General features: G+C 34.9%; 1 protein-coding gene across 1 annotated transcript; it reads right to left on the bottom strand.

The window, feature by feature from the left end:
• Positions 1–105: 105 nt before the first annotated feature.
• Positions 106–25,896, bottom strand: LOC129808788 (muscle calcium channel subunit alpha-1-like). Its single transcript, XM_055858644.1, has 7 exons — positions 25,685–25,896; positions 13,135–14,213; positions 10,090–10,842; positions 9,672–10,011; positions 669–864; positions 494–585; positions 106–246 (listed from the first exon to the last, which is right to left on the bottom strand). The coding sequence occupies exons 1-7, from the start codon at positions 25,710–25,712 to the stop codon at positions 113–115; spliced, it is 2,622 nt and encodes an 873-aa protein (XP_055714619.1). The 5' UTR covers positions 25,713–25,896; the 3' UTR covers positions 106–112.

The raw sequence follows: 25,896 nt of genomic DNA, 5'->3' as shown, positions 1-25,896 counted from the left end.
ATAGACAAAGTATAGTCTTTTTTTTTTAATTAAAAAAAAAAAAGAAAATAATTTTGAAAAAAGAAAAGAAAAAGTAGAAAAAGAACTAGATGAATATTTCCAGGGGGAAAATTTACCTGTTTGTATGGGGAATGAGAAAGAAGGCAGAACCACGTGGAATAGGCTTCTTCACCTTCTTGATGCTGACGTCAGATAGGCGCCTAGGACGAGCTGTAACAGCTTCCTGTCTGCTACTCAGTTCTTCCTCTGTTCATTCCCATTTTTTTTTTGTTTCCATTTCCGGTGTTTATAGTGTTTTTTTGTTTGTTTTTTTTTTAGTATTAGTCAAGATCAAAACCAAATTGTGTCTAGGATTATTTTGGATTCAAAATGGGGGATTTTTGTGGTTTTTCTAGGGATATTTTTTCTTTCCACAAAAAAAACCTCTCACACAAATTTAAGAAGAACCAAGAAATAGAAAAACCCCAAAAGAGAAAGATAATTTAGACTTTACCTTCTTCTTCTTCCTCAAATTCCTCTTCTTCTTCTTCTTCTTCCTGAAGTCGAATTCTTGTCTCTGAGATGGTTTCCTCCTCATGTTCAGAACTGAAAATGAACAGGAATTGTTGGCATTTGGTGGCTGTAAATCCTTTTTTCAATGGATTTCCCAGGAAGGATTTTATACTTACAAATTTTCCGTTTCGTCGTATTCATCACCAAGGTCATCGACATCGAGAATCGGTGATGGACTTCGTGAAGATTTAACCCCATTGACCTTGGTGTCCTCTCCATCGTCCTCCTTCTCCTCCTTCTCGATTGTCGTCAAGGAATCAGCATCAGCCAAATTGTCCACAGCAATGGCCAAAAAGACATTCAGAAGGATATCTAGGAGAGAGAGAGAGAGACAGACAGAGATTTATCCTCTCTGAGATACATTTCTCCCAAAGTAAAACAGAAAAAAAGAGGAAAGGCAGAGACTTCTGAGAGATGAAGAGATTCTCTCGCTCTCTCTCTCTCTCTCTAAGCCGAGAGAGCGCGAGCTATAAAAGAAAGGAGGATGCTCTCAGCTTCCTCTTTTGTCATCGAGCCGTTAGTGAGACAAGTCGCTCCGTTTGTTACGGTTGCGTTTTTCAATTTAAAAAATATATTTAAATTTCTTCTAGAAAATAATAAATAATTTTTTATCTTTATGGATGTAAGATACTTTGTAGTGATACACCCTGTATCACCTAAATAATATTTTATAAATTAAGCAATTTGTAATTTTCTTAGAGTAAGCAAAATTTGTAAAGTAGAATTATGCCAAATATTAAATCAGTTCCAATAAAGCACTCAGCTAAACAAGTCGAGTCACTTCACTGGTGTCAGAAGTGGCGGCTTCTGATCAATTATGATCAGAAGTGGCGGAAAAAGTGAAAATGTAAATGAAAAACAATCGAACTAGCTGGCACCTTCGTGAGAAAGTAGTGAAAATTCTTCTATCACTCTGGAGCAGCAAGTATCACAGGAAGGTGAAGCAAATCAGCTAGCAGAAAGCCCAGAAAGCAAACTCCCGGAATTCACGGAGAAGAGTGCTATTTTTCAAAGAAGCACAAAAACATTGCGGTCACCAGGAGAACAGCCCTTAGATAGACGATCTGAAAGTGAAGAAACTGCAAATCCTGCCACGCCCTGCAATAATCGAGATATCGACTGGAACTCATCAGTTGCTGGACCATCCGGTGCTAGGCGAACAAAACCGACTTCAACTGCTCCTGAGGAGAAATTCAGTACGCCACTGAGTGAGACCACCTCATTTATCTCTCGGTGTAACACCGTTAATCGAGGACATCTTGAGCCTGCCTGTGGCTTCAGCATCTGCAACACCTACACCATCGGCATCATCATCAGCAGCGGATTACAGCTACGACGAGCTCCCAACAGTCTTCAGCATCAACTCATCCACCCCGTCACCAGCTACAACAAGTACAAGCAGACGATCCCATTCATCTCCAGCATCTTCAACGGAAAGGACAACAATGGCGCTTTTACCATTCGCTGAGATCTACAGGGACATTCCCAAGTGTACTGGTGAGCCTCATATTGTTTCACAGTTTTATATCTATTTGTGACGGGCTATATGAGGACTTTTTCGCGGATCAAACACCTTCTCGAGACCCTGAATTCGTGAGATTACTAACAATAAAACTCAGTCCTGAAGTTTATAGCAATTTTCGAGGACAGAGTATTACAACTTATCAGGAATTTAAATCAGCCCTTTTATCCGCGGTAACTCCAGAGATATCTCTGATTGATGCACTGACAGCAATACAGAGACTATCTATTAATCAAAAGGAATCATTAAAGGCATTTGGGAAGAGGGTTGAGGATGCTCTTCAAACTTTAAACAATTCTTACGCGTCTCAATTAGGTGAATCTCTTCCCCAATCCCTCAAAGAAACCAATACACAATTGGCCATAAATACATTCGCGAATTCAATAAAGGATAATGATACGCGTATTCTTCTATTAGCTCACAGCTTCCCAAACTTATATCTTCGGCAATTTTATTTGCAATAAGTCGTCTATCCAATACCTCTACAGAGAATGATGATAGCCATTTCAAGTTTCTCAAAATCAAGTCCTGAGAATTTTAATAATTTGAATTTTAATCATTTACTGCAAAACAGGCCAGATGAATCTAATTGGTCACGAAATAATTCAAATTGCAATTCAATTGATGAGGAAATCATATCAAATTCATTTTCAAATGATTTATTTAATCAAACTAATAATTCTTCACATAATTCTTTTAACAATTGTTCGAGACGAAATTTTAACAATTCTAGACCAAACATGAACGATTCTCGACAAGAAAATCGAAATAATGAGACAACTCTGTTTTCATCTCTCGAGGAGGAAATTTTAACTCCACAGCTTACCCGACTGATCATGAATATTTATACAAAACGAGTCGGAAAACGATATTCGGTCGGTGGGTCACTTGCAAGATCTACCGTCGGCCGAGAATCAATAATAATTGTCCAAAATTATTTTATATCCAAGCCTCCAAACCCTCATGTGGTACAATTTTATAGTTCGGCAAATCCGAATACCAAACTATCTTTATTGATAGATAACGGAGCGTCAATGTTTTTCTTGAAAGTAAAATCACTACACCATGATACTCCTGTCCGAATTTCGGAAAGACACGTAATCGGAGGGATTACGCATGGGAAATGCCTAACGTTGGGCACCATAACTACAAAAATAGGATTCTCATCTCCTCAAGTTATGCCTATTAGTGCCAAATTTCACATTTTACCAGAAAACAATTTCCCTTTCGATGAGATAATCGGACGCGACTTATTACACTTGTGGGATGCAATCATTTACATTAAACGCATCTTTTTCAATGCATTTAAATTATCAATTCCGTTTATCGACTTTTTCTCTCTCGATATTAATGATCAAATGATCGATACACCGGTACCTCTTCAGGCACAACCTTCTATAATCGGTGAGGATAGTCCAACCATTGCCGCTCTGAATATGGATAGGGAAGTGAGCGTGTATGACAGCCTGCTGATGCGGTTTTGCGTTAGTGTGCGAGTTTTAGAATGCTCAATTGTTTGCATGCGGGATGCTCCCACATTTTCTTAGTTTTTCGCTAATTTCTTAAGTTTTTGTGAAAAAATAACATTCAAATTACTTAAAACAAGTGATTTTTTAACATACAGTGATGAAAAACTAGTGAAAACAGTCTAAGAAATGATTAAAATCGCTAAAAGAACGAAACATAACCTAAATTTTGAAGTGTCAAATGGACTCCCGATATTTTACTTCAAAAATGGGGCTTAAAGTTATTAAATGGGGCTTCGAAATCGATAAAACTTCGTTCTGTGATTCATGTGCAAGTAGTCTTCAGTGATTTTTACTCGAAATTTAGTCAATTTTTAATAGTTTTAACGCAATCAAAATACATCAATAACTTCCTGATGGTTAACTCCCGGACGGACTTTATGCAAGAATGGGGCCTCTTTTTTTTAGTGGATTGTCAATAAATGTTAGAAAAGTGATTCTTTCGATCATCTAAAATAGATTTTCAGTAATTTTAACCAGAAATTAAGTGATTTTTGTGTAGTTTTGAATGACACAAAATACGTGAATAACTCCCGGATAGTTCATTCCCTGAAGTTTTTTCTACAAGATTGAAGCTCAGTTGCACAGTTATTTGTGATTAGTTGTTGGAAAAGTAAATCTCTGGATAACCTAAGACAGATTTTAGTGATAAAAATATATGACGATTCCGGAGAGAGGAAATCTTGTTCATGCATCGGATGACGTAAAGTTTATGGTCTTTCACATGGCCTGTATTGTTGAAAAACTATTGGAAAATGACCGTAAACTTGAATTTTTCAAAGACAATACCTTAAGTGCATTGATAGAAGTTACATTAGAAAGTGTTCGGTCAGAAGGTTTTGTAACTGATATTGAACAATTCGTCAGTTAAATCAGCATTTGTCGTAACTACGGCTTTATAAGTTACGGCTTTATAAACGATGGAAGTTACGATAAAATATTATTGTGTTTCTTCTAACATATTTCTCAATATTGCAGCTTTTAAATAATTTTATAAAGATTTCCTCGAGTTAACTTACAGTTTATTAGTGTCACTTTTATTATTTTGACTGAAAAGTATCGCATTCGGGGCTCATTTTTAAGAAAAATAATATTGAACTGAAAATTTCGTTTCCTGAAAAGTTGTCAAAAGGAAGTTACGACAAATGCTGATTTAACTGACGAAATGTAACCAACATATTTTCAACGTAAACGAGCTATTTCTAAAAAATATAATGTATGAACATGATGGAAGTATATTATCTGAAAATTATGTGCTTTGTATGCCCGAAAAATAACTTAACTTAAAAATACGTATAAAATATCTGTTATTTTCTATTAATAAGTATAATACATTTTATTTGATAAATTCCTGTTAATGCATGGGTATTTCCCTTTAAAATTACGACTAAATGTTTTTATATCCGTAAGCAAGTCATAATATAATCTATTTTTGAGTGAAAATGTATAAATCTATGTCAAAAATATCGAAAGTATATTTATCTTATATATTATTGCTACTATGTTCAAATAATGTCGTGAAATTGTATGAACATCATGTTTTGATATTTTTTAGTTACATTTGTTCCATAAAAGACACAAGTTATATACAACTTGTCTTCTTTTTGTATGACGCTGCCAGATTGTCAAATTCTGCTTTGTTTACTAAGCAGATGTTCATCTCCCAGAGAAAAATTGTGAAAAAAGTGATGCCTAATATAAGTTAGAGTCCTGAAGGGCGCCGAGGTCTACATTAGAGTCGAGTACATAGATAGAAGGCATTAAATTTTCCAAAGTAAGTGTAAATGATGGAAAAAAAATAGTGAATTAATACTTTGTTTGTGAAAGCTAACATTTTTCTTCATTAATTGCATTGTAGCGAAACTACAAGCGTTAGGACAACTTCCTGGTCCTCTGTTGTGAAACCAAATTGCAGAAGGAGTATCCAGAATGCAGAAAAAGTTCACGAAACGCATAAAATTTCTGTGCTATGACATTTTTTATTGTATAGTGATATTATTGATGTAAGAAATATACAATGTTAATATAATGAACGACATTTTATAAAATATATAAAAATGTGTTATTGACTACTTTTCTTACTTATTCGGGTTATAATATCTTGATTTTATTTTTTCGGGACAAAGAGAATATTATGGCGTGGAAAAATATAGAAAATTGGCGCCGCCAAACCCAAATTAATGGAGAAATTATTCACAAAACGTTACAGTGCAACGATATTTGTCCAGAATAGGATTAAAAGGGCTGTATTCTATCAAAACATGCTGTAAAAATCTGAAGACCATAAGTTTTTTGAATGATGTAATGGAAAAAGCAATAAATTCATTCAATTTTGTTTTCTTTAATTTCTTAGCTGTCCCTTGAGAATTTCAAGTCGGGAATGAAATTTTGTTCACTAATATTGTATCCTCTGAAGGAGAACAGTCATTGCATTAAACTTTCATACGCAATAAAAGTGAACGAGGCAGAGAAAATGTGACTAAATTGTGAAAGATAAATGAATATTTATTCGAGTAAAATATTTGAGCAAGTCTTAAAGAAAAATACAAAAGAAATGACAGTTCTTCAGTCGATAGTTATAAAATTGGTATTACAGAGTGATTCTATTTTATTTAGTGATAATCAATACATTTTACCGTACCGGATGACGTGATTATGTCTAATATGAAAAATTATTATATTTCGTATGTAAAAATTCCCCATTCACCCGAATATGGACCTCTTTTATACTGTTATATAGAAGAAATTTGTAAAGTCTTCGTCATCGTTTTCGTATAGATGTTAGACATCTCTACTCATTTATAGCGACAAATGCTCCTTGGGATGTTTAGTGAAAATTCTTTAGATATAATTTGAAAACTACTTTAATACAAGAAAAATACACAAGTGCAAAATGCTTCTATTGGAAACAATTTAATCCAAATGGAGACAAGGGAAATTTTCCAATTGGAGACAAACACTAAGTGATTAAGAAAATAGTTTATTTAATCATTTTTTTAGATGACATTTTTAGTATCCTCATTCTCGCCTTTTTGCTCTTTTACTTTTTGATCATCTTTTGAACCGTTTAAGAACTTTTCATTGTCAATACCGTTACGATCAAATGGTAACAAGCCGCATCCTCTAAATCCACTTTTTTGCTATATTCTCGAGATTTAAGAGTGGCAATGCATTTGATAATACCCTTGCAAGATTTCTTGGTTTCAATCTGTCTCCATCATTTTCCACCTTTTCGCCTTTGGGAGAAAGCATAACACCAGTTTCGTCTAGATTAAGGATGCGATCAGGAGGAAATTCCAGAAGATCTTTCGATTCTAAGTATTCACGGGTTTTCTCAAACCAGTCAGTGATGTTCTCAGAGGTAACACAGGCTCTTTGGGTGGTATATGATTCTGGTTTACGTCGGCTTAATTCTGGATGTCTCTTCAAAAACTTCCTGAACCAAGCATATCCTGGCCTTCCATCTACAAACTCAATGGTGTTCTAGAACTTCTTACACATGAGTTGCACAGTGTCGAGGACTTGATCCTTAGTTATAGGATGCCATTTGTCAGCGCATTCCAAAATCCATTCAACAAGCTCGTCTTCCATGACCTTTGGTAAAGTGGGGCGCCTTCCCACACTGCATTCCTCCGGATATCTTCTAGTAAGCTTATTATAAAGTGTTGATTTCGGAACGTGAAACAAAACAGACACCTCTTTTAGTGATTTTCCACGACGAAAGGCTTCCAAAGCTTTGTTGAGTTGCTCTTAAGTGTAGGTTTTGTTCTTTTTCCTGGTCATCCCGGCTAACACAAGGTAAGCTGTTACTAGCACAATGTTATAATTAAAGGCATTGTCGATGCTCTTAAATAATAACTTAAGCCAAGTTCATAAATTAAGTTGTTAATAAGTACTTATTAAGTACTTAATTAAGGATTTTTTTGAACGAAAGTAGCGACATCTGGTGGCAAAAAGTGGAAAGTGGAATAGAGAATGCGATAGGTACATGTTAACCATTGGTTAGAAAGAGATAAGAAAAATGACATTTCAGAAAACATAACCACAAAATGTTAGTAAGCACGTGAAGTGTCTCAAAAGTTTTCTTTCTTTTAGTCGTAAATTTATAAATAGTGAATTTCAGTGAAATTAAATAACTTAACATCCTTCTTTGCATTTTCATGTGGTAAGTACATATAACTCAAGGTTCTCCCCGTAGTCCCTATACTTTGTAATCCTGAAATGTTACTAAGTTCACAAGTATCCCAAAATCTATTAAATTTTTTCTTTTATGCTTTCAACTTGCGATACGGTAGCTTAAATTTCCAATAACTGACCCATTTTTTATTAAATCCTCTCTTCAGTGCGTGATCCGGGAGTGTAAATTACCCACAAAATTACCAAATGTTGACGAATCCTCTCTCCAGTCCCACTCGCGTAATCCGAGAGCCGGAAGTGCATAACTTCACGGAGTCCCATAAATTCACGTTTCGGGAGTCTACTTTTTAAAAAGTCTTGAATATTATTAATTTTTTATTTGATCGTTCCTTTGATTTTTTGTTCCAGATGCATCTTAAACATTTCTCAGGAGAAATTTGAGGACAACAAGAGTTCCATCCAGCAATAGTTGCAACTGGGGAAAGAGTGTTATGCCGGACAACATAACAAAGCTGCGGTAGCAACATGTTCATCTTGCCAATTAGGCCAATTAAGCAAAAGTGTAATTTTGATTTTTATTTCAGAAATAAACAATATGAAGAATTAAAAATACATGTTTTATATGCATTAGGGTAACTCCTTGAAAAGCGCTTAGTTGAAAGTACTTAATTAAGTGCTTAGTTAAAATACTTTTCGTGTCCTTAATACAAAACTACTTAATTAAGGACCTTAACAAAGACCTTAATTAAGTACATAGTCTTAAGGCTGAGTCATGCCATATTAGTTTCACTACTCGTCACAAAGCGCTGACATTTGTCTCATTTTCATATATTTTTTAAGTAGTTGATTGTTCTACAACTCCTTAAAATTAAGTTATTGAATTAAGAACTTATTAAGTACTTAATAAGTAATTAATGTGTTAGCCGGGATACCCAAGAAACATTTTTTTCTTAATATAGTGTTGTAGAATTCCTTAAGTAAGGCACTATAGAACCAAAAACCTTTTTATTTGCTTATAACGCTCTTGGTCCCATCATTGAGATTACTATAAGTAAAGTGGCGCACTGTTAAGGATCTTAAGAGCTCCTATAGGAATTTCTACAGAAAATTCTCATCTTTAAGTCTTTTAAAAGTGCACTAAAAGACTTGTTTAATACTTGGTTCTATAAGGCAGCTATTTTGCTTCTTGGGTATTTTCCTTTCCCATCTGAAACAATAAGGAGATCGCTCCAATAAACCCATATTTTCGGTGTTTCCCATTGAAGCACTTGCGCACATTTCACAAAAGTACTTTTTCTTCAGAAAATATGTAATTATTTTAATTGAGCACTTCACTTACGGTTAACAATAAAATTTAAGACTTAATTTCACTAAAATTTGCCAGATATAGTGCATAAACGTCAAAAAATTAATAAACAACAATCAGCTTACTTGCCTTTTTCATAAGAAAAAAATGGTCGATCGATGAATTTTTTCGACGGTGAAAAGTTACACTGTCAATTTAAATGAGACTTTTAAATGTTAAAACTTATTTATATGAATGGATTTACGCTTCATTTGAACCACAAGGAACTAAATAATAAAAATATAGCACAGAAAATATATGAATAAAAATATAATTAGAGTATTTATTATGGAAAAAAAATGAGTTTCCATTTGGAGTAGCAAAAAATTTCCAATTGGAGCAGGTTTTGAATTAGCTTAATTTACCCTATTCAAAAGTTAAATAAAGTATTTGGACGGAGAAATGAGAATTTTGGTCATTTTCGCCGAATACTAATTCATTCATTATCACAGGTAACATTCTTTACCAGAGAAGATCTTTAATCGTTCGTGTGTTTAAGGATCGCGGTCAGTCCCCGGGGACTGTCCAGGACCACCGCGAAATCCGACATAAACGTACGATATCTTAAAAAAAAAGGGGGGGTACTTACAGTTTCCGCAGATGAAGAGAATGATAAAGTAGATGCATGCCATGATGCCAATTGATGCGACTCCACCATAAGCCTGAATACCATCGTACATGACAGTATTCCAATCTTCTCCGGTGAGAATCTGGAAGACTGTGAGGAGACTCTGCCAGAAACTATCGAAATTCGATCTTGGCTTGTCCACGGTGCTGTTGAAATTGAACTTCCCGCCAAAGACCTGCATTCCCAGGAGAGCAAAGATGACAATGAAGAGGAACAGCAGAAGCAGGAGACTGGCAATTGATTGAATGGAATTCAGAAGAGATGCCACGAGATTTGACAAGGAACGCCAATACTTAGTAACCTTTTAACGAGAAGATCATTACATTTGATTTATCTGGCCATAAGAAATATACACAGAGTTTTTCTTGAGATTTGTTACCTTAAAAACCCGAAGGAGTCTTACACATCGAAGAACTGATACTCCAAGTGGTGGCATTATGTGGGTATTTGTGAGAACCATTTCGGCAATACTCCCAATAACAACAAAACAATCAAAACGATTGAACAGTGATACAAAGTATCCCTGAAAGCCCAAACTGTACATTTTGAGGATCATTTCCATGGTGAATAGGGCTACAAAGAACATATTTGTGACTTCTTGAAAATCATCCAGCCACGGTGGTTGACGGTAGTGTTCAGTTGCCAGAACACCTGTATTGAGAAATACCAGAACAATGATTAACCAGTAGAATGCTTGAGATTTAACAGCTTTCCTGCATGCACGTCTCATACGTCGATTAATCCTCTCAAGGTCCTTCTTACGCTTTCGTAACCATGATTCCTGCACAACTTCAGCATCATCGCCTAATTGTTCATTGGAATCAACTGGACCACCAGCAATTTCTCCCACTTTACCCTTCATCCCGCCATCAGCATGGATCATTGATGATTCAACTTCTGGTTCAATGTCTTCCGCCTGGGTTATCCAGTCCAAATATCCACGGAGATCCTCCTCAATTTGTTGCTTCTCGCGCAATTTCTGAAAATCACCACGATTTTTGGCCTTAGTTCTCTCCTTGGAAAATTCACCACTCAGAACACCAAGAATGAGATTCATCACAAAAAATGCCCCTAAGATCACCATACTGATGAAGTAGATCCACTGCCAACTGTTGCCCATGGCATCTTCTATCTAAAAAAAAAAAAAGAAAAAAAAATATGGAGATTGCTAGTGATAAGCCTAGATCCAGTTTATTGTACGTGATATTCTCAACATGAGCTAACTCAGAATGAATGAAAAATATCAATGATTCAGATGTACTGACAGAAAACCGACAATGGCTGAAATGTACACCAGAATGTTCTCTATCATTTTGCCAAAGAACGTGATGTTATCGGTTCCTCAGAAGCCGAGATAATCAAAGTTGTTTGTTTATGAATTTATTTTTTGACTCTAGCGCCACTAGTGTCCATCTGACGAACTTCGATTACATCAGAGAATTGTTGAATTTTGTGAAACCTTTCATTTTAACCTCACTTTAAGTGAAATTAATTGAATAAAAGCGATTATATCAGTACCTTTGTACAACGGCAAAATCGGACAGATCGCATTATCTGAACGAAAAATGATGTATGGACGAAATGTAGACATAAATGTCCTCTACAATTATGTCGAAGTAATCATTAAGATCGGTTAAGCAGGTGTCGAGAAAATTAAGGTTGTGTTATTGAAATTGTTTTTTCGACTGTGGCACCTCTAGCGTTTGTCCTATGAAATTCATATGTTCTATAAAGTTTTATTCTTTTGCGAGACCTTTCACTTGCACCCTCACTCATCAAAATCGGTCAAATAGCACCGGAGATTTAGTCATGCAGTCATGTAATGCAGTCATGAAGCGATCAAAAAGCAGTCATAGAGCGGTCATGAAGCGGTCATAAAGCGATCATAAAATGGTCATAGAGCTGTCATGAATAAAGCGGTTAAAAAGCGCTCATTAGAGTGCTCAAAAAGCAGTAATTGAGCGGTCATAAAGTGGTCATAGAGCGGATTAGATTATATTACAGTGGAGGCGGTTCCTCGCGGAACCGTTGCACCCAGGCCTCCTTTTGGGCCCATTATGCATCCCCGATTAAATCAGGCCTGAGCTTAAAGAAAAGCCGAAGTGAATTTGGTGGTGCCTGTTGGAATTTTCTTCGAAATGCCACGAAAATTCACTTAGTTAGAGAAAATGAGAGGATGATAGGTTTTTCAATGTGAAAATTGTTTAATTCATTAGAGTTAAGTCACTTTCACAAGAAAATTCTTTTATTAATTTATTTGAATACAGTTATTTTGGGTTAATTGTGAATAATTGTCGATATTAAAACAAAAAAAAAACATTGAGATGAAATTTTGAGCTGGAAGACTCATATTCTCTTGAGCTGTCCCAAAATTCAGGAAAAGTTTGAGAAAAACCCTTTTGTACAACAATTATTTTGGTTAATAAGGAATGCAAAAGTACGTATTACAAGAAGGGACACGACCTGCTATTAAGGATAAAATAGAGAAGAAAATATTTTGTGACATTTTCTTCTAACACTTTATAAAATTTTTAATTTTCAGCACTACAATTAAACTAAAATTTATCAATAGGTCCTATCAGCAAAGATATCCAAGATCAGTTGTTGATATATCCTCTTTAATTGGGGTTTTTGACGAGATATTTTCGCTATAATAACGTTTATAATCATTTCTCTAGATATTTTAAAAGATTTTCCATGAAATGTATTAATAGATAATATTACTAATATCCTTGTGGTATAATAAAGCCACTTTAATAAAATAAAGTACGTAAAATATCTTCTAAATACACGATCACAAGTAGATTTTGATTCTCCAATAGTGTCTTGAATGAAAGGTAAATGGAACTCTATTTGCACAAAAAGTCGTTGATGTTCGAAGAATTCAAATTCAATTTCGAATTTTCATATTAAATTTTCGAACAAGGTGGGGAAAATTTATCAAATATCACACTAAAAAGCTGGCAAAAGGGTTACTCAGTGATTATGGAGTGATTAAATACTGGGGCAAGAACAGTAATCGTTGTTGTTCTGCTTTTTTCCTCACAACAATGTGAAGACCGTCACATTTTGACACTTGAGAACTTCGAAATTCGAACAGGATGTACCTCATCCACCTTGCGGAATTATCAAGAAGTAAGAAAGTCTCTTTTTTGGATCTTCAAATAGATTTTCGAATTTTTCAAGATCTACTTCTGTACGGAAAGATTCCGTTATTTATATTCGGAAAAAACACAATTTGAAATTCAAATCTTCGGAGCATTTTTGTGTTGCGCTTAAAATCCACCAGAGGCGCATAGAGCAGATGGTAAAAATTTGACAGTTCAATATGGGAATTTCCATCCGGAATTCCCGTTCGGAATGGAAAATCTCATGGGAATTCCGTCTGTTTACACGGGAAAGGTTAAAAATTTGTGATACTTACGTCATAGAGTACATCAGTCCATCCTTCGAGTGTTACACATTGAAAAACCGTCAACATGGCCAGTCCAAAGTTGTCAAAATTGGTTATGCCAAAATTAGGTCCTTCCCAGTAGTAACGACAGACGAGTCCGATACTTTCGCACTGAAATCCACCATCACCACACGGATGTGGATCATCCATTGGACTTCCGGTGCTATTGTCAAAGCAGGTCTTGTGCATTTTACCACTGAACAATTCCAGACCGACAATGGCATAGATGATGATCACAAAGAGTACTAGGAGGGCAATATGGAGGAGTGGTATCATGGCACGTAGAATTGAATTGAGGACAACTTGAAGACTTGGAACACCTGAGACTAGGCGTAGGGGCCGTAGGACACGAAAAGCCCTTAGGGCTTTCACATCGAATCCTTCCTTCATGAGATTTGACAGAGCCGTACTGATCATGCCAATGACGACAATTGTGAAATCCAGTAGATTCCATCCATTGCGCAAATATGCTCCTGGATGTAGCATAAAACCGTATGCTATGACCTTCATAACGCACTCAGCCGTGAAGATGACCAAGAAGATATATTCAATCTTTTCGAGAGCTGCATTTGTGGTGTTACTGTCAGAATTGGGATAGGGTGTATAGACGGCCAGGGCGACACAATTGGCAAAGATGGTAAGGAGTATTAGGTACTCAAATGGCTTCCATTCAACAACATCAATACAGACTTTCCGAATGGGATTCTTGAGGGTAAGACAGAAGAGTGCCCGTACTGGACGATCCGGTGGTGGTTTACCACTTCGACGGATTGGTCTCTTTGGGGGGGCACCCTTTGGCACAGGTATACCACCATCTTCACTGATCATCTGTCCAGGTGGTGGCTGTACAGCTGAATCCTGGGCAACTGCTTCGATACTCACGGCAGCTGGGGCCGTTGTCATGGCCGTCGTAACGTTCAATGTTTGCTGCCATACGCTACTAACGCACGAATCGCCAACAGGTGGCGCTCGACGACGAAACAAACGAGATCTAACACTGTCACTCTTCCCTCTCACACAATCCTCCGATGATGATGACTTCCTCACACCTGAAAAAAAGCCCAGAAAAGAATCTTCTTTTTTTTTTGTTCTCTGTGATACAAATTTTTGGTCCGAAAAAAGCCGGAACCAAGGGGGAGATATTGTTCGAAAAATCGTGTAAACCACTTCCAGCACTTCCTGCACTTCTAAGGCACTTCCAAGCACTTTCGGCGTTTGAATTTAAAAGAAACGACTGAAATCTAATATGAATTTTCTTTAACAGTTGGATTATTATTTTTCATTCTTTAGGGGTATAGTTGAACTTAAATTTCAAAACATTTCCTTCTTCAAAATCAAAGGGACAGATAATCCTAACCGGCTTATGTAGGTGAGATTCTTAACGTGAGCTAACTCGGAGTGCATGCAAATTCGATTTGGAGCTGAAGTTGGGAGACGCCATTCAGTTATCTTGAATCAAATTCGTGAAATTATACAAATTTTGTATTTAAACCAAAATATCAAGGATTTGGATGAACTGACAGAAAAGTGTTATATGGGTGAAATGTAGACCAGAATGTTCTCTATAATTTTCCCATAGAACATGATCTCATCGATTACTCAGAAGTCAAGATAATCGACGTTTTTTGTTGCTTAACTCGTTTTTTCGACCAGAGCGCCCCAAGTGTTCATTTGATGAACTTCAACTATATCAAAGAATTGTTGTCTTTTGTGGAACTTTCCATTTAAAACCCTATTTTAAGTGTCTTGGTGGAGTAGAGGCAGTCAAATTGGCATCTGAGTGATTTCAAAGCGTTATTATGGGAAAAATCAATTTTTTCACACTTAAACGGCAAAATCGGAGTGATAGTGTAGTCTGAGTGGAAAATGATGTATGGACGAAATGTAGAGACAAATGTCCTCTATAATTATGTCGAAGTAATCATCAAAATCGGTTCAGCGACAGTCGAGATAATTGAGGTTATGTGATATTAAAATTGGTTTTTCGACTGTGGCGCCCCTGGTGTTGGTCCCACGAAGTTCAAATATTCTAGAAAGTTGTAGCATTTGGTGAGATCTTTCGTTTAAGCCCTCATTCATCAAAATCGGTCATATAGAAGCGGAGATATGATTTTTTGAATTTCGTGAACTTTGACCCCTCATATCTACGGTTCTGTTTTACAGTAGACTCTCGCTTATCCGTGGAGCGGGACCGAAATGTCACACGGATTTTGAGAGTGATACACATCAAATTGTTTGAAATCTAACGATTTTTTCGTTTACATTGCAAATTTATGGAGTGAATTCTGATCTGACTGAATCGACATTCTCTCTAAACATGCGTACTGTCCAAAAAAGTTACAATGAGAAAGAATTAACAATAGATAGAGCACATTTGCTTTAACAAAAAAAACCCAAAACGGGTAAAATATGTCAACAAAATTTTTAAAATTCAACTGTCTCACGGATTTTTTTATGTCACCCGGAAAAAGAGTCCACGGATAAGCGAGAGTCCACTGTAACCACAGCGCACATTTGCACCATTTTGGAAACGTCCTAGACTGGGCTACAACATACTAAAATTTCATTAACTTGCACAATTCCGTTTTTGAGAAAAGTGATTTTGAATTTCGATGAATTTTGACGCTATCACAGCGCCACCTATGGTGACTTTTTGAACTTCCATCTGAAAGTGTTTATCGAGACGAAACCAAAAAGGTAAAATTTAGGTCGCTATGTTAATTAGAACCGGAGATAGAGGCCGGTCAATGTTCGAACTTTGACCCCTTTCAGCTCGGGTCAGGGGTTATGGATCGACTTAAGGTTTTTTTTTTTTGTTTGATAGGTATAATCAACGGCTACAACATACTAAAATTTCAGCCCGATTGCATAAGGAATTTTTGAGTTATTTAACTTTTAAGATTTAAAAATTTTCTTTTTAATAATAGCGCCCCTAGCGGTGGTTTTACGAACTTGCGATGTTAGAAGGGGAAGTGGCATTTCATGAGAGCTTTCCGAAAAGCCCTCATTTTTTTTTAATTTTGACAATTAGAACAGGAGTTATGGCCATTTTAAGAATTTTTTTTGGACCCTTATAGCTCGGGTCTGGGGGGTCGGGGGACCTTAAGTTTGGTATTGATGGAAAGCCCTAAGGCCCAGCTATAACATACTAAAATTTGAGCCCGATCGATGCCATAGGGGCTGAGCTATTGAGAAAACAAAAAAAGGAGGGTCTTCAAAATGGCGGAAGGAGGGGTGGGGGGTGGGGGGTCAATGCACCATGTTGCAATTTTCATACGATATTTAACCTTTGCCGAAAACCGCAAGTCGATATCTTTTTTAGTTTAGGAGCTATTAAGCTCCAAAGAGCGGCCGGCCGGCCGGCCGGGAACGTAAAATAGCCACATATATATTCGTGATCAGGAAGTGGCGAAACGGATTTTGGCCAAGTTTGAGGTCGATCGGATGACATGAAATGTTGTTAGGATTATAGTAGGTGAGATTGTTAAGAATCTCACCTAATAATTCCCTTATTAAGGTAAAGTACCCTTTATTCGACCGGTTCCTCTATTCGACCGGTAGATTTATTTATTCAATTTAATTATATTTGCTATAATATTTTGTGTATGATCTAACATTAATAGGTCAATTATTCTTTAAATAACACGAATCAGTGACAAATTCATAGAAATTGATGAAATTCACCATCAAATATTCAAAAATTGACCCACCGGTCGAGTAAGGGTACTTTACCTTACCTGCAAAATATTTTTAGTATTTCATGATAAATAATTTAATTTCTTGATATAATTGTTCTAAAAAAAATCAGAAAAAAATATCAAGAGAAAAAATAAAACGCTAAATTGATAAGGCAAAAATAGTTTCAATTAAATTTTTAATTTATTTACAGCAAATAGAGTAGTTTGACTGTCGTAGAAGAACGTGGTGAAAGAGTTAAATGAAGGCCTAGGCCTAGGGGTTAATTAACGGATAGTAGAAAACTTTAGAATTCGGCATTATTTTCAGGAGAAGCTTTATGAAATTTTGCTAATAAATTGACGTCTTTTTCTATAATAAATCTCTTTTGATGTTAACAAAAATATGGTCTACGAAAATTTATAATGAGTTGTTAATTTAATTTTATGTGATAGATATATTTCAAGAATTATTTTAATTACTGTAAATTTGCAATTTTTGCACTGGAACTAAGGAAAATATCAAAAATTATTAAAATTCTATTTAAAATGTTTGGCTTTGTTATATTGCGTTTTTTATATTATTTCTTTTTTTTAACAACTTTTGAAGTCAAATTGTTATTTCTAAAGGATTTGCAAGTATTAATATTAAATAAACAATGTTTCTTCTTTAGAAATTATTCAATTTTTTAATGCTTAAGTTTATTTAAGTTTTTTAAGGGCTTTATGTTATGCATTCTTTTAATAACCATTTACTAAAACCATACATTAATGGGACCGAAAAGCTCTCAAAAAAAAAGTAAATAGAAATAACTTTTCTAATTTCATGTGTAATTATTTCTCACAAAATCATAATTTTAAATAAATTGCAAATTTAAGTATTAGTGGTAAAATTTTATTTATACTTTATATAAATAATACTTGCAGAGGGAAATGAAAAAGATAATAGAAAATATTAAAATTGGACATTATTCATAAGAAAAGATTTTTTTTGAAACACTCTATCATTATTTATTGTTTCTTGTTTGATATAGGGTGGAATCACCAGTTCTCGCCAGTGCCCCACTTGTCGCCACTTACATTGAAATCGCTATTTTTCGCAATTTATGAAATAAATGAGTCGCAATTTTTTTGTATTGTTTCTGCTTCTACTCATAGAATCGAAAAATAATAATTATTCGTTTTGGATTCACGATTTTAATCACTTTTTAGAGCAATATTTTAAGCAAGTGCATCGAATCCAACATCTCTTACCAAATGTACTAAGTGTCGTCAAATTTTCATCAGTCCAAAAATACCTATTTGGGTAAATAATTTGTCTATTGAATATTTAATTGCACTTGTGGAAAACATAAAATTTGTATTTAGTCAATTAATATTTCATTTTATATTATTTTTGTATAAAAATGAGGCATGGCGAGAAGTGGTAATATTCTGGAATTGATTTTACCACCTGTCGCCATATCTTTTCAATATGCGACGCTAACTTCACTTCGTACATTCTCAGTTGTCAAATCTGCATTGTTTACTTTCTGCAAAAGCCCCATAATTTGATTTCTCAAATAAAAGTGAAGAAAAATCATTTAAAGAGAGTAATAATAAAGTGATCACAGGGAAAGAGAAATGGTGAATGTATTCTTTTCATAGCATTGCCTAAAATAACCGAGTGTGGTTCTTTTCAAGTGGGTGGCGAGAAGTGGTTACAAATTTTACAAAACTGGCGAAAAGTGGTAAAAAGTGGCGACGAAATGGTTATTTTTGCATTATTAATAAAAATCAGTTTTTTTTAAGTAGTCCAGCGTTATGTTCTAGGATTATTGTTTTCACGTATCTAGAGCCAATACATCTAGGGTAAGTGTGCCAAATTTCGGCCAGCTTCTAATTTCGGCCACTTTGAGTATAATTTCGGCCATGCAAATAAATTAATTAAAATTATGTATGTAATCTTCGAATAGTCAATGAATTCATTTTGCTTTCAAATATTTATTCATTTTAGGATGTATTAACACAAAGACAGTTAAATTTTAGGTGTAATTTGAATTTAAATTACGTTGTAAAAACTCAGTGTGGAAAGAGTCTTACAAAAAATGTGACAGATCGATTGTGTTGTGATTTGTGGTGAAGTGCAGAAGGTTTTCCTTCGGTGTTTTTCATGAAAATTGATTAGTTTTCATTAAAGATTGTTTATGTTTATGTTAATAGTGAATCAATCTTAAAATTTTGGGTAAAATTTCCCAGCTGGATCCTGTATTTCGCGTAAAAAAGTATATACTTTGTGAGCGTCTCTCCGGTGAGGTAGTGTTGCCTATTTCGGCCACATCTTTTGCTTTCCTAAATTTCTTATTCATTTTATGTTTTCTTTTTCAATTTCTGAATTCTACAATGTCCAGAGAAAAAAACCATCGCTTCTATGAAAAAGATGATGTGAAAAAGTCATAGAAAGAGTTCAGGATGTGCAAATTGCTATGGGAATCTGCGCGTAAATTTGAGATGCTACTCTTCAGGTCTTCAGGACAAATTACACGGAAGATCTCAAGGCTTGTGAGTCATATAAACGTATTAAATTAAATATTAAACTCGTTCCGTTTGACGTTTTGAAATTTTCTATCCGTTGCGTCACAAAATGTGGTCAGAAAAAAGGTGGCCGAAATTTCACACAAAGTGGCCGAAATACTACCCAAAGCAATGTCTATATTTTTATTAATTTTTCAATATTTTAGGAAGTGATTTAAAGAAAACAAAAATGATAAACTAGTCTTGAAGGTTCCATTCAACCCTCCCGAAAAGGAAGTAACAAAAAATATCAATATGAATTAAAAATATTGCATTTCAAACTTAGGACTTCGGTGCTTACATGCAACTATGCCGAAATTTGGCACACTTACCCTATTTATCTTCTTTAGACAATTAAAAAAAAATCCATAGAAATCTGTAAGGTACTTTAGCTTATCATTATTTATCGCTGAGTTTTAGGAAAGAACGATTCTGTGATTCCATTTGATTCTAGTAATTCCATTTCCATTTAATTTGATTCCAGTTGTTCTTAAAGGTATGTCATTTCAGATTCCATCAGAATTTTACGAATCATTCCGTGGATTCTATGGATTCTAACGGAGAAATGTGTCGGTATTCCAAACTTGAGTAACCCCTTGAGTAGAAAAGAGATTTTAAATTAAAATAACAGCGATACAAAGCTTTCAAACGTCAGATATAAAGAAAATATTCTAATTTTGAGTGGACTTTCGCATAAATTTCACATAAATTTTATTATTCTACTTTTTTACATTTACTGAATATTTTCAACTATTTTTAAGATATTCTTGGTCCAATTTCAGAGCAATTTTTGCCATCTAGGCATGTCCAAGAGGTGCCTAGATAGCTTTTGGCTATGTAGTCTCCTATCAAGTCAGGAGTTGTCGCGATTTCAATTCGTTAACCAACTTAACGAATCCCAGAGACTAGATAGGCAATACTACAAAATGTGTCTCGACTACACTCACACACATTCACCAGCAGTGTACATGTACAGCTATCTAGTCAGACTAGATAGGGGAAGTGCTCATAATTTTGGAAAGTCTGCTTATAAACATCGAAGTTCCAAGTTTGCAGTGTGATATTTTCAATACTAATTGACATTTCTTGTTATTCTCTTTTCAGAAGGGTTGTTTAGAAACTTAGCAAGCTATTTATCGTCTTATTTTTTATTAAAATTAGTTTTAATACGTTTAAACTTGAATTGATATGTAGAGATGACCTTGGCTCTTATTTTGTCCAACTTGGCTGTAAATTTGGACAGCTAATCCGCCTCAATAGGATGCCCATTGTGCTCCATTTCATGAACCAATCTTACCAAGTCCTCTTCCTGTTCATGGAAAGGAAACGTAGAATGTCACAAGAAGCCCGGAAACTTTCCATATCATTCATTAAAGTGAGTTGACTTCGATACTCCAAGTACGTGCGGATTCGCTCATTCCCTGCCCTTTCCGGGAGCCTTTCAGGGCATTTCTCACTGCATCTCTTTCGTAGAGATGATGCTCCTTTGTTTCTCCAGGCATTTGTCCAACCTAGTCATCACAAAAGTTAAAACTTCACGAAATTTCGTGAGAAAAACACCTGTCCAAAATAAGAGCCATCACCTCACTGGTGAATGTCTTAAAAAATTTCCCATTTTTCACACGAAAAATCTAATTCGCAAGGCAAATCTCATTTTAGTTCAAACGTACAAATCACAATTAACGTGAATCAACACAAATTTCAATGAATATTCAATAATATCACTCAAAAACAGCGAACAAACTTTGTTAGTACTTCACCAAAACTAAATACAGTAGAGTCTCGCTATAGGCCATCGCTCTATAGTCCACAATTTATCGACCGTTGATTTCAAAACACTGATTTTAAGTTAGGTTATGTTTTTTAGTATGCGACATGCATAATTTATTTTAATATTTTTGGCAAACTTTATTAAGTAGTTGTGATAATCGTGATCCACAATGAAGAGAGCAAGGACAAGTACCACAATCGCAAAGAAAGTGGAAGCCGTCGAGCAATTTCAATACTAAAAGTCGTTGATAATTTTAAAAAATTACATGGACTAGTGCAACCCAAGTGTCAAATTTGAAACCAAATATGGACTATAGCGAGACTCTACTGTAAGACTGAAGTAAGCCACGAAGTTCTGTCATATTTCTCTTAAGCAATTTCTCACACTGAATTTTCAACAAAGCAATTTCAACTCAAATCATATTCAAATTTTAACGTATTTAGTGTTAAAATCTTCCAAAAAGAACAAATATTTAGATAGAATTCATTGTTCATCAAATATTGGAATAAAAATCCATCATTTTAATCAATTTATTTTTAGTGTCCAATTTTATCCTCAAAGTGTCCAAATTTAGAAACTGTCCAAAATTATGAGCCTTTCCCCTATATACCTGTTTTTTTTTTTTAAATTTTCTGATGTCTGCAGGACAGTAGTTGGATAAATTAATAAGGTAAAAGAAGTATATATCGGCCATGTATCTTGTATCGGCCAGCTTGCAGAAGATATCGGCTACCAAGATAAAATGAATATTTAAAAATAACTAAGTACGTTTTTTCAATTATCTAATGCATAATATATTGCGTTTGTTCATATGTTATCTTCTGAATTAAGTTTTTCGTCGAATTTTGAAGAAAATATAATTATTCATCTAATTTATTGAATCACTGTATCGGAGTCTTAATCAAAAATCAGCCATTTCTCAAATTCTTATGATTTTATACTAGAATTTCAATGACACAAAATAAGGAATTATACCTTATTTAAATGATTTACGAATCTGACTGAATCAAAAAAATACTACTCAATTATTCTACTTTTAGTATCAGAACACTTTTTAATTGCCTCGCTACGCATAATCAGAATTAATTTGTTAATTGAGAAGAAGTACGTTTTGTTCCAAGTAGGGTGAACTTTGGAAAGTGGGACACTTAAGAGAAATTTCAATTTGAAATACATTTTTGAGTTGGATAAATATTTATTTTTTTCTTTTTCTTTGCGTCATGGGATTCCTTGTGAAGTATTCTAACAGAATTTTCACAACTTTTATTACAAATTTCGACTGATTAATTGGAAAATTCAAACAATTGAGAAAAGAACACATTTTAAAAAGATGGACAAAATTTTGGAAAGTGGGACAAAAACTTTTGGAAAGGTGGACACAGATGGATATTAATGATAAAATAATTTATGAAATACGTACAAAAACCAATTGGTGTGGTTTTTCTGCGCAATACTTGCATTGGATGGTTGTATGGTTATGCCCTTTTTCTCCTAGTGACGCTCAAGTAATCCAAATTACCAAGAACTTCCTGGACGTACCAACAAAAAGAGGTTCCGTAAATTTCAAACAGGCGCGCTGCAGTGTCCAGCAATTACATCTTTGATGAGGATACAATTTTTAGTACATTTCTTTACCCAAACTGCCCAGGTCCATTTCCAGGTGCTTCGGAAGTACTGCAGTACTTCAGTACTTGCCCTTTTCCAGGTTTTCCAGGTATTTTCGCTGACCAAACTGTCAAACAAGGTGGTCTTGGGAATCTGGATGGCTTTGGTAGCCTTTCTCCAGGAGATTACCTCCTTAACAGCTGCTACTGTTGTTGCAACTATATCTCCGGATACTTAGGGATAGTTTTCTTCCTTGTTGATGTGATTTCACTACACAAAAGTACCAAATTTATTCACAAAAACAACTTGTCCATGATTTTAAAAAAGTTGTTTTGAATGCAACACAAAATAAAATCACTTTTCTCTCTTTTTAACTTAAATATTTCACAAATATTTTTTATTCACGTTTTAAATGGAAGTATATTCTTTAAATTTCACTGCGCACTTAATAATAAATCACAAATTTTGCCAAGAAATCAAGCAAAAGACTTTGAAATTTTCCTATCAACTTCCATAATAAATAGAGAAAATGACAGCTACCGCGTTAAAGTTACGAACATCACACATGCAATACATTTTTCAAATTCTTTTTGCAAGTCACTCTTTTATTGTTTAGTAACGCCTTTTGCATTTTTAACTTCTCAAATAATCACAAAATTAGGATTAATATTCATTTGATCGAAAATTATAATATTTAATTGGTTTATTATCAAATTTTGAGGGAGGTGTCCCACATTTCACATTGCTTGGTCCCATTTTCCAAACTGTCTCACATTCCAAATTTTACCCTATGGCTCACCGGCCATTTTTTATCGCATTTCGATGTCATTTTCGCGAGCAGTTGAGGTTATGTCGGTTATGTTTTTGTTGTGAAAAATAATTTCCCCAATGTGAATTTTGCATTTTATCAATGCTAAACATCTTGAAGGATGTCTTAGAAACTGCAATATTTAGGGGAAGGATTGAAAAATGTGCTGGATGCCATGACAGCAAGTGAATTATCCCGAAAACGTCTGCAAAATAGAGTGCCCAGAATGACCCTGAATGACAAACCTTCCAGAAAGACAAATAAAAGGAAAATCACTGGTAAGCCTGTAGTACTAAGTAGGAAAAAGAATAATATAAGCTTGTGGAATATTGTGAATAAAGCCGAAACTGGATTTCTTGTCCTTAAGTTCAATCTCCAGGATTCAAACAGAAATTTGATGAAAAATGAGAATATGCAGAATCCTTCACCAACAATCTCCCTGGAAAGTGGTAAAAAGTGGTCCTGATGGTTGGACAATCGTGGGTTTTTAAAAGGAGTGGATGATAAGAGAGTGTTTCTTCGAGTATATCCATAATTGATAACAAAAATCTTTAAATTTGTATTACTTTTAAAGGCTCTTATTTATTGGCCGATACCTGCTCTACTCTCGGCCGATATCTCCATCGTCTGAATTCATATGGCCGATGCAATATCGTCGGTTCCGAATAAGACTATTGTAAGTCTAAAATGCGACTTTTCAGGAGAGAGGTTTAAAGTTTGACAGCTAAAATTTATTTTTATTAATTTCACTGGAATTAATATATTTTAGCATTCGAAACTATTGTATCACACTTACGCATTGAATATCTTCTGGTTAACGCTACTTTTAAGTTATTTACAGTAAAATTGTGGACTAAAAACTCGATAATCGGGCAGGCTGATTTTCAGTTTTTTTCTTGTAACTTTTCCAGGAATATCTTGATCAATATAAAATTTTGTGGGGATGTAGATCTAAGGTTTCTGCATCCAATGATACCATCTTTTTATACTATTGTAAGTAGACTTACAATAGTCTTCTTCGGAACCGACGATATGCACAGTGCATGGTTGCAATTTTACCAACTTTTTTATTAATTTCTCTAAATATTTAGAAATCAAATGTAGAGATATAGATAAATGGAATACTAGAGTTCCAATTGGCATATTTAAAAATGCCTAAAACTGTGTTAGAGCTTTTATTTTAAGCAAATTATGCAGTATTTTTCTTGACTGGCCGATACATACTTCCCTTACCTTATCTTGTAATTTAGTTTTAGTCACTCCCGATAGTTTTCAGTAGATAAACCATCTCAAAGAATCAACTACTTATTACATTCATTACAGTAGACTCTTCGATATCCGGCTGACTGGGGGACAAAATGACATTTAGGTTTTTTGAATGATCAACGGTTTTTCTATTTTGTGCTGTGTGAATTTATTTTCTGTCTGACAAAGAAAAAGAGAATTTTCTTCATGGTGTGCTTATGTTTCATTTTTTATCACAATTATGTATTAAAAACTTCGATACAATGTTAATATTACTTTAATTCACTCTGGACAAACTTCATGTTTAGTAAAAATAATTTTGAATACATCAACCGCCAGTGTTTGGCAGCTGTCACCCGGATATCGAAGTGCTGGATATCGAAGAGTCTACTGTACACTCGAATATTTTCTAACTGAAAATCGTAATTTGAAATTTAAATTTTTGGAAGGAATTCCATTAAGTTTCCTCCGTTGCAACAGATGGCATTAGTTGACCGATATTTGAACATTTTTACGAGAATTTTGATGAGAAATTGACGATAATTGCGACCAAAAACGACATAAATTTAATTCTTCACGTCCAACTTTAATTGCGCTACATGCTTACCAGGACACTTTTCCTACTGCAATTAAATGAAAAGCGCAAAAATCATTTTATTTTTGAGACTTCCACTTCCGCAGTGTACTTCCACTTCAGTGTACACTACTTCCGAACTAATATCTCCCCCTTGGGCCCTTGGCCGAGTCCCATTTGAGTGATCTTCCCCGGAGAAATGGCGCAGAATTTATCCTTTTTCTTTTGATTTCGTTGGACAGAAAAAGGAAAAAGAGTAAAAGAAAAAGAGGCAGAGTATTGGATCTAACCTGAAATATCTATACCATCTCCATCCATGTCCCCGGTAGACACACGCACGCACACACGAAACTTCCTGGTCTCCCTCCGGGTCACCGGCAGAAGGTCCTGGACATTTTAATGGAGGCGGGGAACGAGGACCAAGAAGCCTCTCAGTGGCCCTCAAATACCACAATTAAAGGACCTTTCTCTCTCTCTCTATTCACTCTCAAAGGTACCAATA

This window comes from Phlebotomus papatasi, chromosome 5 (genome assembly GCF_024763615.1).
Source record: "Phlebotomus papatasi isolate M1 chromosome 5, Ppap_2.1, whole genome shotgun sequence".
Taxonomy (NCBI): Eukaryota; Metazoa; Arthropoda; class Insecta; order Diptera; family Psychodidae; genus Phlebotomus; species Phlebotomus papatasi.
This window is presented reverse-complemented; position numbering and strand designations above follow the sequence as displayed.